This window comes from Seriola aureovittata, chromosome 19 (assembly GCF_021018895.1).
Source record: "Seriola aureovittata isolate HTS-2021-v1 ecotype China chromosome 19, ASM2101889v1, whole genome shotgun sequence".
NCBI classification, from domain to species: Eukaryota; Metazoa; Chordata; class Actinopteri; order Carangiformes; family Carangidae; genus Seriola; species Seriola aureovittata.
The window spans coordinates 18,543,439-18,558,067 of NC_079382.1; the positions used below are offsets into that span (position 1 = coordinate 18,543,439).

At 42.5% G+C, this 14,629-nt stretch overlaps 1 protein-coding gene across 1 annotated transcript in view; it reads left to right on the plus strand.

The window, feature by feature from the left end:
* The first annotated feature begins 497 nt into the window (after window positions 1-497).
* map3k5 (mitogen-activated protein kinase kinase kinase 5) overlaps window positions 498-14,629 on the plus strand; it is a 65,097-nt gene continuing 50,965 nt past the window's right edge. The window contains exon 1 of the mRNA XM_056405654.1: window positions 498-2,351. Coding sequence (XP_056261629.1) covers window positions 1,922-2,351 — 430 coding nt within the window. The 5' untranslated portion in view covers window positions 498-1,921. The remainder of the gene's footprint in view (window positions 2,352-14,629) is intronic.

Here is a 14,629-nt window from a genome sequence, read left to right on the forward strand (position 1 = left end):
GCAAACATTCGCTTCGACTCAAAGACGAACTGATTAGATTTTGGTGGCCAAAGGTCAAAGGTAAAGGTCAGTGACCTCAGAAAAGACTTTTTAGCCATTACTTAAGACTTCACACGGTAATCATGACAATATTTCACACGAATGGTTAATATTTTAAATGACTGGATAAACAGGGATGTAATCTAAAACTAGTGAGGCGGTAATTCTATTTTTATCTATTTGTTTTTTTCTGGGTCATTTTGAAGGCTGCAGTTTATGATGCTGCTGAATCGCACGTGTTTCTGTTATTTTGTCCATCTCATTTATATCAATGAGGGTCAGCTACATAATAAAAACAACTTTTCGTAGGATTCAACAGCAGCACAAAGGTTCCAGACTGTGCTTCAGAGACAAAATCAACGGTCACGTCTCACAGAGAAAAATACCTGCACACTGAGAAAAAAGTCAAAGCAAAAGAGGTGAAATGAAGTATAAGACTGTGTTTATAAAATGTACTTATTTTTAATTAATTCCATGTGAAAAAGGTGAGAACATGTGAGGTAATGTGATTTTGTTTTGTCACATCTTTCTTCTGTCTTTCTTCTTTTTTAATTAAGTGCAACTCATTTGACATTAGCACCGAATTTGTATTTTGTATTTAAATACTTTTATTACCCTTGTGTACCAATATGTTTCTCCTCATACTGTATAATCTGTATTTCCTCACTGAGCTGTAATATCACGCCCTAACCACCAGGTGTCCTCCTTGTGACGGCAGAGGATTAAAGTACCAGGTTGTAACAGGTGACAATTCATACAGAGGGTAACAGCCTCTTTATGAACTGACTGAATCAGTTGTGAAGTGAACTCTAAACACTTGTCAAAGTGAACTACAGATCCACATCTGACTGTGCAGCTTCTGCACTGAAGAGCCACTGAAACTTGTTGCCTAAAACTTTTCACAAATGAATATTTATTATTAATCAAATTTACTGTGCAATAAATCTGGATCAAACAAGATTTATGGACCAAACTATGCAGTTTGCAACATTATGAAATTATGTAGTTAATATGGAGATGAATGACATGTTTTTTCTTGACTTGAAAATGTCCTTTCTTTCATTTTCTGGCAGCCCGTTTGTGATATCAGCTGATAAATTAGTCACATAATTATTTCTAATTTTGAGTAACTGGTTGGACAGCCGTTTGGAGAAATTGAATACTGCTGAATGAGCAACTTGTTTGTGATGTTTTCAGTGTACTGCTCCTTTTCCTGAGATACACAACTCCACATATGGTCGCCGTGTCTCCGCCCAGTTACCCCAGACTCCCGCTGTTGTTTCTCCGCCCAGTGCGTGAGTGTGGACTGGGAGATAACAGTGGAAACTGGGCAGGGTCTTGCCTGCACATGAAAGCAGCTTCGACGCGTGCACGGTCCAGTTTATCTCTAGAGAACATGACGAGCCTTTGCGCAGCTGCGAGACTTTTAACTGCGCTCAACTTCGACTCGGTGTGACATCGGTGATTCCTGTGGGCGTTGCTGCGCAGACACACCGGCGTTGTTGTAAGCTACAACTTTGGGAAGTGTGTGGATTTGTTGTGAGAGCTGAGAAGGAATGCGCGGATTTGGTGGCTTTTCCTCTTGTTGTTTCTCTCCTCGGAACCGCGTCGTGACTCCAGCCAATCTGCAGTGTCCATCTGCTTTGTCGAGTGTTTTTGTGAGCGTGCAATCGTCAGCGAACATGCAGCACGATGTGGAGCTGCACCCCTGCCTCTAACAGACTGTTTACCTGTGTTGAAACGGAGCAAGGTCGCACGTCTTGCCTGTGCAGAGGCTCCATGGGAAACCGCCGCGCGTAACGCCGGCTCTCCATGGAGGACTGGTGGAGAAGCCGCTCATCACAATCCACACTTTAACACAGTAAGTGACACTTGAAACAAGATGAGTCAAGACCAGGACGGGATATCCTTACCGGTGCCTTGCTTTAGCGCTTGTCCCGGCATAGAGAGCCTCCGCGGTGAGAGCACCAGCAGCAGTAGCGGTGGGGGAGGTGGCGGTGCCTCCGGGATCCCCGCAGCGGGGAGTTTCTGGCAGGACTCGGTGATCGGAAGCGGGGTGCTCAGCCCCACCGCAGGAAGCTGCCCGATGGACGGCGGAGGCTTGCTGTCCACAGGGAAGTCGTGCAAAAACAGGCCGGTGACGGTGGCCTATGTGGTGAACGGAGAGGCGAGCCAGCAGAATAACGCGGAGAGCATGGCTCTGCAGTGTCTGAAGGACGCCTGCGACACGGTGGGCAGCAAGCTGGAGACCGTGAACTTCAGTAAACTGGACTTTGGGGAGACCACGGTGCTGGACCGCTTCTACAACGCAGGTGAGTCCCCACCACCCTGCCTTAATACAGATCAATCCTCTAAATGCATTTCATAGGATTTAACCTAATCTTGACTCCATTATAATGATTAAACTGGAAGATCAATAGTCCTCAGTGACAGCCAGTCACCCCTGAAGTGCATTACTTCATCTTGGCATGTGGTAGAACCATGCTTACTTCTCTCCCAAACTAGTTTCAGGGGTCAAAGGTTACCACCTGTGTTCCTGGAAACAGTTTGCCTGCAGGACAGGTTGCTCTGTGCACCATATACACATCACCTCAGCTCTGCATGTCAGGACTTGCGCCTGCAGCCTTCATGTCACACTTATTTCCACACTGTATTGGACAAAGTTGGAACTCACCAAGCAAAAAAAAAAAAAAAAAGTATAATTTGGGGTTGTTTAATTTGCTCCACAAATGTGGGGGTGATTGTTATATTTTCCCCCCACACATAGTTTCCCCCTTCCATTGTGCGCCTCCAGTGTTGTGCTGGAGTGTCATGGGTTGAGCCATGAGGCTGGACTTTCCACTGGAATCTACGAGCAGAGAAACAAACTTGAACCCTCAGACTGAAGCACTTTCCCTGCTTTTATTCATACTGTATGTGAAGTACTTGGCTCCTAATCCTACTGGAAATGTTCAGTTGCATAATAAGCACCGAAGAAGAAAAAAAAAAAAAATCATTGTTTGGAAAGCAGACCTTTCAGGGGCTGTGGTCAAATAGAAAGCAGCTGTAATGTACAGAGCTGAAGGAGCCAGAAACAGCAGCCACTGTTTGCATTTACCTCAGATATTTGGTATCAGGATTTGTTCAGCAGATATCGCAGATGCCTGTGACTGCCACTGCAAACGAGCAACGCCTCAGCAAAATACCAAAGTGCAAGTGTCAAGGATGCAGCTATATTGGTTTCATCAAACTTTGATGGGGCCACATCTCACACCTCATCCAAATATAACCATTTCTTCTCACTTTATTAGCGCACGGATAAAAACCGTGACGACTTTAGCTGAGAAGAGATTTCATCTGAAGTACAAGCGTGCATGAAAATGTGAAACCTTGTGGTCAAGATTGTTGTTAAAAGGCATCAAAAGGAGTTTTCAACAAGAAGGACAAGTTTAAGAACGTAAACTGTTCCTGAATAAGTGAGAGAACAACGTTACAGGACACAGCAGCAGAAATAAGGACGTAATGTACCAGGAAGACGTCAGCATCCAGGTTGGAACCAGACTAAAACTGGTTGGAGTGAAGAGTCAGTTATGAACAATTATTGTTTCAACAGCTTTATAATGACTCATATCTCAACATTTACCTGCTTATTGAAATACAGCCGCGGAAATCCTGTTGAGTCAATTTCATTATCAGTACTCTGATAATCTCACAAAGAGCTCCGGAAGAAATGAACGTTGAAATCCTATTCAAAGAGTAACTTAAACATTTGGTGTATTCTACACATCTTGGACAACTTTGACTTAGTTATCCCACTTTTAACACTAACTCTTAAATGTTTTTAATAACCAGAAAATTACCTTTGTAAGTGTCCCGGCCCAAAGACAACAGCAGCACATGATGAGAAGCACATTACTGAGGTTTCCTGTTTATGCATGACGACATCATTCATTATCATTTTTACTCCTTACCTGAAAATTCAGTCGAAGATGCATTGGAGATAGAGTGAAACCAGGTTTTAATACCTCCTCAATCAAGAAATAATGTCAAAAATATGTTTCTAATGCAAAAAGTTTTTGTTTTACCCTCATCAAAGATTAAAATGCCTTCCTGGTCAGAACATACCGGTGAAACCAGACAGTTGTAAAGTGCCTGTTCGACACATGACAGGCTTGTTGTTTGTCATAACATCACATTATTGGTTGTACAAACACATCAAGTTCTCCTTTTTTTTCCATCTGGTTGTCTTCCTCTGAACTACTGTGGAATTTACTCATAATCCACATGGGAGGCTGGAAAGGAATTTTCCCAGAAACACGCTGTTGTATCTATTCAAACACAAACTACTTTATCCTCTTCCTGCACAAGTGTGTGTGTGTGTAGCAGATACGAAGGCCAGACAACAAAAACCTTTAAACAATGAGCTCAGAGCTGGACTGGAAGCTGGTGCATGCCTGTTGCTGTGGAAAGATGATTTGCCAGATTCAAATACAGCGAGAGGCTGCTGGTATCTGTCCTTAAATGCCGGCCTCACATGACACAGCACAAAGAGGGCATTTGGCTGAGAGATGGCAGAGGCCGATAGTCAAGCCTTCGGGCCGTGATGCACAGGATACGTTAGGGAAATATATAGATGCAAACTTTTGCCTACAGTAATTTTTCATCAGAGGTTTTTCTTTTTTTTTCTTGGAAGCACAGCTGTTGATCACAGACTCTGTTCCTTCAGCTCTCAGAGCTGACAGTCGAATCGATCAGCTGTTTGAACTTGTTGCTCCGGTGTGTCACTCACAGTGTGATCACATGTTATTGACTGATACGCATCAACAGTGATGTTAGAAAATAAAGCGGATGACCTACATGCTGCGGCAGTCCGACGTAAAGATATATTCAGTGTCAAACGCAGCAACACAGTGAGTCTTTATGGCAGCGAGTGGTTGCTTCCAGTGGAACTACATTTTTTTTTCTAGGTCATAAAAAAAAAAAAAAAAAGCAGAAGCCAAAATCAATAAACTAAAAAGCATCTGTCATAGCTGCTGGTTCGCTCCTCCATCAGTATGAATCATTGATATAATTTATGTCGTCTAAACTGTACAATCCTAAAGTTTGTTGACCACTGAGCACACATTCAGTGGCTGGGCAAAGGTCAAAGTGCATGATGGTTTGTGTTTGTTGAAAAGAGCCCAATAATTCTGGATTGATAATCACATCTCATATTTTGGAGAGTCAGCCAAGCCAATCAGCACTGAGACTATTGATGGGGATATAATCTAATGACGACACTCTAAGAATCAGAGAATAATTAAACATATCCAAACAAGTATTACAACAAATATGGATGAATCATAGACTGTATATTGGAAAATATGTCTGAAGTAAAGAACAGCTCTTAAATCAGAGCCACACTTCGTACTGCGGCATTTGTTCAGAGGTGTTCTTGCAGTTTCTTCCTACCAGTTTTAGAAAATGATTCTCCCTCGGCTCAGCTTGTACTTGAGACACAGAGTCGGGAGGACTCAGCGCTCTCAGTTGTTTCTGCCTCGATCATCTTGATGGAGGATCAGGTGAAAGCGGCTAAGAGGGTTGGATTGACGGCAGTGAATCGCTCAAGCAGGAATATAGCTCAGTATGTTTTTCAAATGACTACATCAATGATTACTTCAATTGACATAATAATTGCCGAGCTAACTGCTCCTAGCCACCTGGTAACGCAGCTTGTGTGTGGACTGAAAACAAGATGGAGTGGACAGATGCATCAGCCGAGGATTGTTTAGGTCAATATAACCACTCTCCTGAAAGAAGATAACACAAGGGCAAATCATACTGAGGCGTATTTGACATGCTGATGCTGCTACAAACACATTCAAAGTTAGGTTAGAGGCGAATTATTTGTTTCTCTTCTTGGATAATAGAATATATTTAATTCAGATGTGAAATAAATTTGTGATGAGGTGCTGGCTAATGCTCGAGATTTCCTAATGACATATGTTTGAATGGAATTTCTACAGTGGATCACATGCGCTGTTGCACCTTTCTCAGCGGGTTTGCCGTTGGGTCATGGCTGTGGTATGTGGAGCTTTATCTCTCCAGTCGATCATTATGTTGCGTTACTGTGTCATTTGCAGGGAGCACAATGGGTTTTTTTTTTTAACAATTCATTGCGCGCACTCAGAGAGCAGCATTGCCTCGGTCTGAGTGTTTGCTTACCTCTTGTTTTGCACTGAGAGCTGGAGTCTGCCACTCAGCGCTCTGCCAGCAGCACTGACACAACTCAAATTGTTTTCAGGCTGTCTCACTTGTGTTTTCGCTTTGTTGTAATATTGAGAAGGTCTGAGAGGAGCGTGTTGTTGAAAACTCTCTAGTCGCAAGCTAGAAAATATTTTTGAAAGCATGTCAGCCACTAAACCCTCACTGGTATATCTTTCAATTTTCCTTTTGTATTGTGCAGTTTAATTCTCCTTTATTTCCCCATTGCATTTAGCTTTCAGGGTTGTAAGCCATTATCATATCGATATGGGGGAAAAGCTCTCCTCCCGTTAACCGTAATGCTAACTGTCATTTAGCTTCGTAGCTCATTTGGTAATAAGTCCACATAGTTTAGTCATTTATACCATGGATTTCTGCCTGAGAACCGTCTGCGAACCGTCCTCTTCCGTGACGCAGTTTATGCTCTGACAGGAGGATTAAATAAAATAAAAGGGGATGGAGAAACAGAGCTAAGGAGACACGGTAGCTTCCTAAATTTTGGAGTTATTGGTGAATGTTGAAAATTCATGGGTCAATTCAAGTTCACCAAAGTTGAACTTGATGCACAAGGATTTCCTTTTCCCTGAAAGTGGATTGTGATATTGTGAATTTTACAGAAAAGGCAAATTTTCTACCAAGGTCTCTATATTAAATTTGCTGTTAGTTGTTGCCTCCTTGCTTTGGTTAGACATGTTTTCTAATAAGTGAAACGCATTAAAATCTAAACTGTGGACCCAAAGGTGGTGAGGTGTCCAGTGTCAACATCGCCAGGGGCCTCGGCTGACGGCGTCTTGTTGAGAGCGTCCAGGGATTCGCCAGCATAAGACTGTACACTCAGCTTCCCGACAGAGAGGCCACGCTGCTCTGAAATCCCATCAGCTGGCCCTCCGCTAAGTTGTTTATCCTCCCTTCTGTTTACTCTGCATGCTTTGCTGCCACTCAGGGGTTGGAGAGCACAAGGTCAGAAGGAATTAGCCCACAGGCCACTCGCTGGCGTCTGGGGAAGAGTGACCTCATTTCGGCGGGAAAGGTAGCTGCAGACGGAACCTCAAGTGCATGTCGGTGAGGGAAAGACTTTTCTTTCTTTTTTTTTCGTAATGTTACATGCTGATATTTCTCAACAGGAAGTAAAGTTTGGACTCAAAATCGGAAGCGGAGAATCAGTTCTTCATCATTCATTATTGTTGTGAAATCCGTGTTACATGGCGATTTGCCGGCAATGACACACCAAAGATCACTGTCATCACTCCAGGTTTTTTTGCTTTGACATCTTTGCATGTTCTTCAGACTAATAAGACTCATCCCCAGTGTCCCTCTGCACAGTATTTCAATATCAAAGAGTCTGTTAAAAGGGTATTTTTCATATATACACAGACCGTGTTGTAAGTGCACTATACTCTTGGATAAACCCCGGGCTAAATCTCTTAAGTGCTCCTCAGAAAAATGACAGGAGGTGGAGAGGCGGTGTATCAGAGCTGCCTTTCAGGTCTTATCAGGGGTTCATTTGAGGTAAAAGGCAGCAGGAGTCTGTAGCCAGCGTCTTTAGAAACCAGTGGGGAGTGAGAGGGGAACTGACTCATATCAATTTTAGTATGGTGGTAAGGCAGCAGGAAGTAGTGAATGGGTTTTGTTGCCACAAAGATCTGTAGGATTATTGTCAATACATAATGCGTTTTCTAGTCCAATCATAAAAGTGTAGCAGGGGAAGCAGGGATAAGAGCGCAACTCCTTCTCAGTCAGAAAAACTGTTACTACACCGTTGTTTTCTTCTCCTACATACATATAAAACACGCCGCTGAATGCATCAAGTTCTCAAACACTCTTTGCATTTACATGCACTTGACAGAGTCAAACAAGATTGTAACAGTTGTCAGTTAACAGAGGTGTGTCTCTCATCTGTCTTTACACTTGCTCCTCTCTCTTCCAGCATGCAGCTCTTGTCTGGCTTGTGTCTGTGTTGTGATTCTGCACATGCACCACAAAGGTCACAGAGTCAAGTACAAACTCTTGTGTTTGCATGGGTGCTCGTGGGAATGAGAAAAATCCTTTTTAGGGCGGCAGCAGAAAAAACGTTTTCGTTTTACAATAAACACAAGTTATAGAGAGAGTGTGTGTGTGTGTTGTTTTAAAAAGATACTGTAGGCCGCCACACACCTCTCTTGACATTAACCCAACCTTCTAACATACTGGGTGAATTCTGGTTATTTTGCGCAAGTTACTGGTTATTTACTGCAATAAAGTTATCTTTAATGTAAATATATTAAAACTTTGGAAAGTAAGAAGCTATTTATACATTTTGCTATTGCCAGATAGCCAATGTTAGCATTAACATCTGTTTACTTACCAGTCTAGAAGAAACATTGTGAGTTCAGCATCCATATTCATTCCTTGTGTGTCTTCCTCTACTGAAGTTAGCATGCTAACCAGCTAGCCCTGGCCTGTCTCGTCATTTTCCGATAGCAACTCACTGTAGCCTCCAATCAGACGTAGCGGTGCTCAGAGGGCGTATTATAACCTCTTGTCTTGTAAACGTAATGATGGCCGATGCTTGTGTCAAGCGACAATCACCACCACCCGCTCCCAGCAAGAAATCTTGCATGTTAGCACAAAGTACAGCTGAAGCTGATGGGAATGTTTTGCAGATATTTGATCATCATAAACCAAAGTATTGGACAGAAATATGTCAATTAAGGGGCAATCCATGCAATATGTGTTGTGACATTTCATTTAAAATCACAAATGTGCATCTCATGGTGGCAGTAGAGGAAATGTCAGAAGATCACGACACTCTGTCGGATTTATCACGGGGAGCCATGAATGTCTGTCTTCAAATTTTATGCCAATCCATCAGGTAGATGTTGATATTTTTGACTGGATAAGTGAAAAGTAAAAAGTCAGGGTAGCATTCACCATCATTCGGTAGTTTCTTAGATATTTCAGTCTGGATCAAAGGTATTAACGTCCCGGGAGAAATATCACTAACTGAAAATCTGTAGAGAATCCTTCAAAATCACTGTAGGCAAATTCAACAATTGGTCTAAAAATACCAAGATATCCCCTAAGGAGATTTTTATGTGATGTTTCTGCTGATTCACATGGATCTATTCCACTCAGGTGTAATTTTACACTAATTCCTTCCGTGTACAGCTTTATTTCAATGCAGCAGTTTGCAAACAAGTGCAGCTCTTGCTCAATCCTATCATGTGAAATAACTGAGATAAGGTTGAGACATTGTTTACTTGGAATAAAAACAAACCCCTTCTGTTTCAGAGATTTGAGTTTCACTGAAAAAGCAAGCCGTAAATCAAGTAGGCAAGTCGGGGCAACCAGCCCACTAGCACGGGTTGAATTCACATTCTGTTCTCAGCTATTTTCCCCCTCGGGGCCATGGCACTGCAGTTTGTAAAAATCTCTCAGTGTGTGAAAAGACAACAAAGTGGAGCAGAGGTAAAAAAAAAAAGAAGAAAAGAACCAGTCTGCCAGGAGAGCGGTGCAACTGGCAGCCTGGTCTCATTTCCTGCATCAGTGTTTTTCAGGGTCGTTTCTTTCAAGCACACTTTTGTCTAAAAATAAAGAGAGCATTAATCTCTGTGCTGGGCAGGGCATCCAAATATACTGAATAACCATTGTCTAGTATTTCCCATATTATCCTCTGGGAGAATAGCTATATTTGTAGACAGAAGTGCTCAGTTGAAAGACTTCTATGGTGCTTTTTCTTCCATTCCCATGGTGGTATTTTTGGGAGCTTGCTTCTATGGGCTGTTTATACTTTGCGTGGCTTTTGGGCCTCATGTGTAGCTGAACCTGATTTTGGGATTCATTATAGATGTTTGACCACTTCTAGGGGCAGTTAGAAGTCCGTTGTCTCGTGTGCCCCATGGTGTTTGTTTTGTCCCAGTTTGTATTTGTTGGCCGTTCTTTCCTCTGTTTAATGAAAGTGTGGTGAAGAAGCAGTCGGCGTTGCCAGAAAGCAAATTAAAAACCAAAAAGACAACAATAAAGACGTCATCCCTTGTGAGTGATTGAGTCTCCCCGGGGGACAAACACGCACCACCTCATTGTTACCGGCAGCTGTTGCATCACTAGTTTCGACAACCTTGACATTTCCAGGACAAGCTGATGAGATAATTCATCTTCAAAAAAAGTTTCTGATATACTTTCCAAAGTAAATTACAATTTAATTAAATTTTTGTGTAGAACAACCAGGAGATTATTCTGCTGAGCTGTTTTCAAATCTAGTGGAACAAATTTCAAATCTCAAATATTTTACAGCAAGTCCAAGTCAAGACTCAAGAATTCACAAGCAAACAACAATTTCTGGTTCCAGTAATTTACCAAGTCAAAACTTTGGACTTGAATATTTCTGGAGACAGCTGTTGACAAGAAGAGGAATGAAGTTTGATGCTGAACTCACAAGACTGACAAGTAAACAGCTGTTAAATCTCCTTCAACATGTCCTTATTTTGTTTCTATCTCGTGCTCTGATCTCATGACAGATGAGGACACGGGTAAGGGGAGGACGCAGTGCATTCATGTCAAACACAGAGTACACAGTTTATACAGCAGTGGGTAAATACCTCAATCTTAGGCTCCATGCAGACCCTCGTGGACATGGGAAAATGACAAGAATTACAACACATCACACAGACCCTTGCTATTGAAACATCTTCTCCAACACAAGCAGCACAAGAGGTAATCATCATGCAGCTGCCACAAATTGCAGGAACACAACAACCATCCTCTCCTGTTCCTGGAAATTTGGCAGAGACTTTGGACACTACTCGAAGGTTTTTTTTTTAAGGGGGAGGAAAAAGACGACTTCTTGAGTGTGGGAAATGGTTTCCAGTGGCGCTTGGAGACAGTCTTTCCACTGTCTCCCGGTGTCCTCGGTGTGGGCCGGGCTCCAGGGAAATCCTCCCACTGCGCTCTGCTCCACTAACACGAGCCTCGCTCCCTCCTTCAGGATTACAGATAAAGGGGGAAATCTGAAGTGCTACGCACTGATGGTTTGACTTACATCTTTTTACAGCAGTTTCCTCGCTGAGTCTCCATGGTTACAGCATCTTATGTGGAGTTGTTATGTAAGTGACTGTGACGAGTGCTTTATTTAATAACAGTACCTGTCCTGTTCCTGCATACTCAGAGTCAAACAGGGGGACTCACAGCTGGCCCCACGGTGACCACTGGAAACACTGCTGCTAATGTAACTGCAGTGCTTTTATTTATTTTCACAAATGTGAAGTGTTGTTAGGCCAAAAAGAGGGCACATACCTGCACATGCAAACATTTAGTCCCTCTCTTGAACTGCTAGGTGAAGCCGGTTACATAAAACAAGGCATTGCACTGTGAGAATGGTAGAGTACTGGCACCGGAAAATAATAAAGGAAAAATAATGAAGTAGTTTTCAGCAAAATTAAACAAGATATGACAAAACACCCGAGATTATAAAAATGCTAAAGTTGATAGTTTCCAGTACAGAGGTATATTTTGGGCTGGTGTGATTTATTTGTTCATGTTTATTGTTTCAGTAATGACATCTCTTAAACAGCCTGTTAAAGAGAAAGTGTGTTACTCTTCTCTAACATGTTTTAGTTGAAATATGCTCCATAACATATCTTGGTGTGGAGAGGTGCTATGAAAGACTCATTGAACAGCCTGGCAAGCCTCGCTCTTCTAACCAATCAGAGACGGCCAAAGTCAGGAGTGGGAGCTCCGGCTCCGGCTGCGACGCTTCTGGTCGAAGTAGCTAAACCAGCTGCTGAAAGACGTCGCTGTGAAAGATCCTGCACCGTGTGATCAGTTTAATGTGCTGCGATCTGGGAGATGTTTGGTGAAGAAAGAGTATTAAAAATATATAGTATTTAAAAAAAAAAAAAAAGTATTATAAAAAAAAAGTCCTCATCCCATTGCATTGTGGGAATTTTAAATATAAAGTCACTTTTTTTTTTTCTTCTTCTGTTATTATGGATAGTGTTGCTACTTTTCTAGAAAGCATTCAGTCAAACTCGAGATTCACTTGCTTGCTTTTTTTACGGAGTTTTCAACCATATCTCACAGTCCTCTTCAGCAAATGAAACTTGATGAAGTGGAAGAAGGTCATGGGATATGGTTAAAAAAGCTCTGGGGAAAAGAAACAAGTGAACCTTGAGTTAAGAATACTTAATTGCAGATATTGTTAGTTGCAGGTGTAGAGGTAAACAAACACTCATCACAGTGGGCAATGAAGTTGTTTTGTATTCTGCATTAGCCTGCACAGTGTATAGCTTTAGGGATGCATATTGTAGATGGTGCACACTGTCTCAGTGTTGTTTAGCTGAAGGCTGTGGGGAGCGACTGTTTACATTTCTCAACATCCTACACTCATTAAAATAGATTTCTTTGTGTCCACATGTGTGCTTTCTCTTTGGCTCGGTGCACAGGAGAGAAATAGGCTTTCTGAAATAATCCATACCCACTCTAACTGTCTCCAGTGCCATTTAGATCCTGCTGTGATTATAATATTGAGCAGCACCCCCTTCCCTCCCTCCAAAAACAGCATGTGTTACTGGTGGAGGCACTCTGGGGAGGGCTGAGAAGGATCTATAAAGAGGAGCCGAAAGACACCAAAATCATCCTCAGTAAATTCATGTGGCTCTCCGTTCTCTGAGCTGCTCATCAGCCGCCGCCTCCTTCCCTCTCCTCTCCCTCTTTCTCCCCCTTCAGAGGCACCGCTGGGCCTGAGGCACCTGCAGCAGCAGGCCAAGTGCTGCTGAAAGCCAAACAGTGTGAGAGAATATTGAATTATTTTCCCTCCTCTGCTTTAAGCAGTAGGCGAGGGAATCGGTGTAGTTTTGGTCAGCCGCAGCAGGTCCTGCTGTAGGAGCTGTAGCAGGATTATCAGGGCATCACTATGCATGTTTTGCGATTGTTGTTTGTTTTTTTCTTTTACAATTTGTCTTATCTCTCCCTGGTGGAGATATGCTTGGTTTACTACTAATTTGAGATGATTGCAAAGACTCAACTGACAGATAAGGTGAGCACATGCGATCAGATGGCAGAGCCTGTTAAAAAAGGGGGGCTGGGTGACTTCAGTTTTCTCCTTCACTGGCTTTATGCAGCCTTCTGTCAACACTATGTTGGCAGGTGTTGCTGTTACATTGGCATGCACTGAGCTCTGCTGTTGCATTGGTAAGCAATCACGACATCTGAATGCTCTCCAGAAACAATCAGATGCTCTGCTGTTAAATAACAGGCACTGACTGTGTGTGATGTTTCCCATCTCTGTGCGGTTTGTCTGCATGAATTCAAGGTTATTCTCCTTAATGTGGCGAGAAAACCCTGTCATGAAGCAACTGGAAGACTTACACAGTTCTTGCAAATGTAGTTGTATGCGTATAGCGCACAAAAACCACACTTCCCCGCGCTGCATTTCAGAACTTTAATGCAAGATACCAGCATAACTTCCCTGCAGCCGTAGACAAAGCTTTCCAAGAGAATATCTCTTGTATCGATGCTTATGTAACACGATAAACAAAGTCACCCCATGTTAGCCAGTGGTTTCAGCAATGCACTCTAACATCGCAAGCTACTAAGCAGCCTAAGCAGATTAGACAAGTTATGCATGAAAATGAAAGTATCAAAACATTCACTTAACACTTGTTCAGAACGAAAAGAGGATGTAAAGCTAGTGAACACGCAACACATTCAGTTCATATAATAAAACAATTGCTTTACTTCCTGTTAAAGACAGAAGATTTCCTTATACGGAAGAGCAAACTAATTCTATATGAGACTGTAGCTACTTCTGTAATGATATCCCGGGAGGATTACTGAACAAGCCTACTGGGTGCATGTGTCAGGGCCCTGCGCCAGTGACTGTTTGAAGTGACTGTTAACATTACTTGTTGGAAAGCCAATCAAATGGCCACAAATGGACGCCAAGCAATGGCGAAGAGACCGAAATGACTCAAAATAGCTGCAAAGAGACTGAAAGTGACGACAGAGAGCAGCAAAATGACTCAGAAGAGATGCAGGGCAACTACAAAGAGATGTGAACCAACGAGATATAGATGCAAAATGACCACAAATAGATAAAGCAACCAGAAAGAGACACAAAAGGACGAGAAAAAGATGGAACCTCCTAAACGGAGAGGAAAGGATGAAGGTGGTGGTGTACTACAACTATATGCAGCTTCTCATTTCAGCCTGTGATGTACTCTTTCTTCATTATTGCTCAATACATTTGCATCAAGACTGAAACACACACTCCACACTGACGACATCATACACCACTAGTCAAGCGTTGTCAGCTCTCAGGGGCTTTGTTGTGAGTACAAAGCACTTATGAGAACTGATTGCTCCTCTCAACTCTCCCAGCAGAACAAGACTC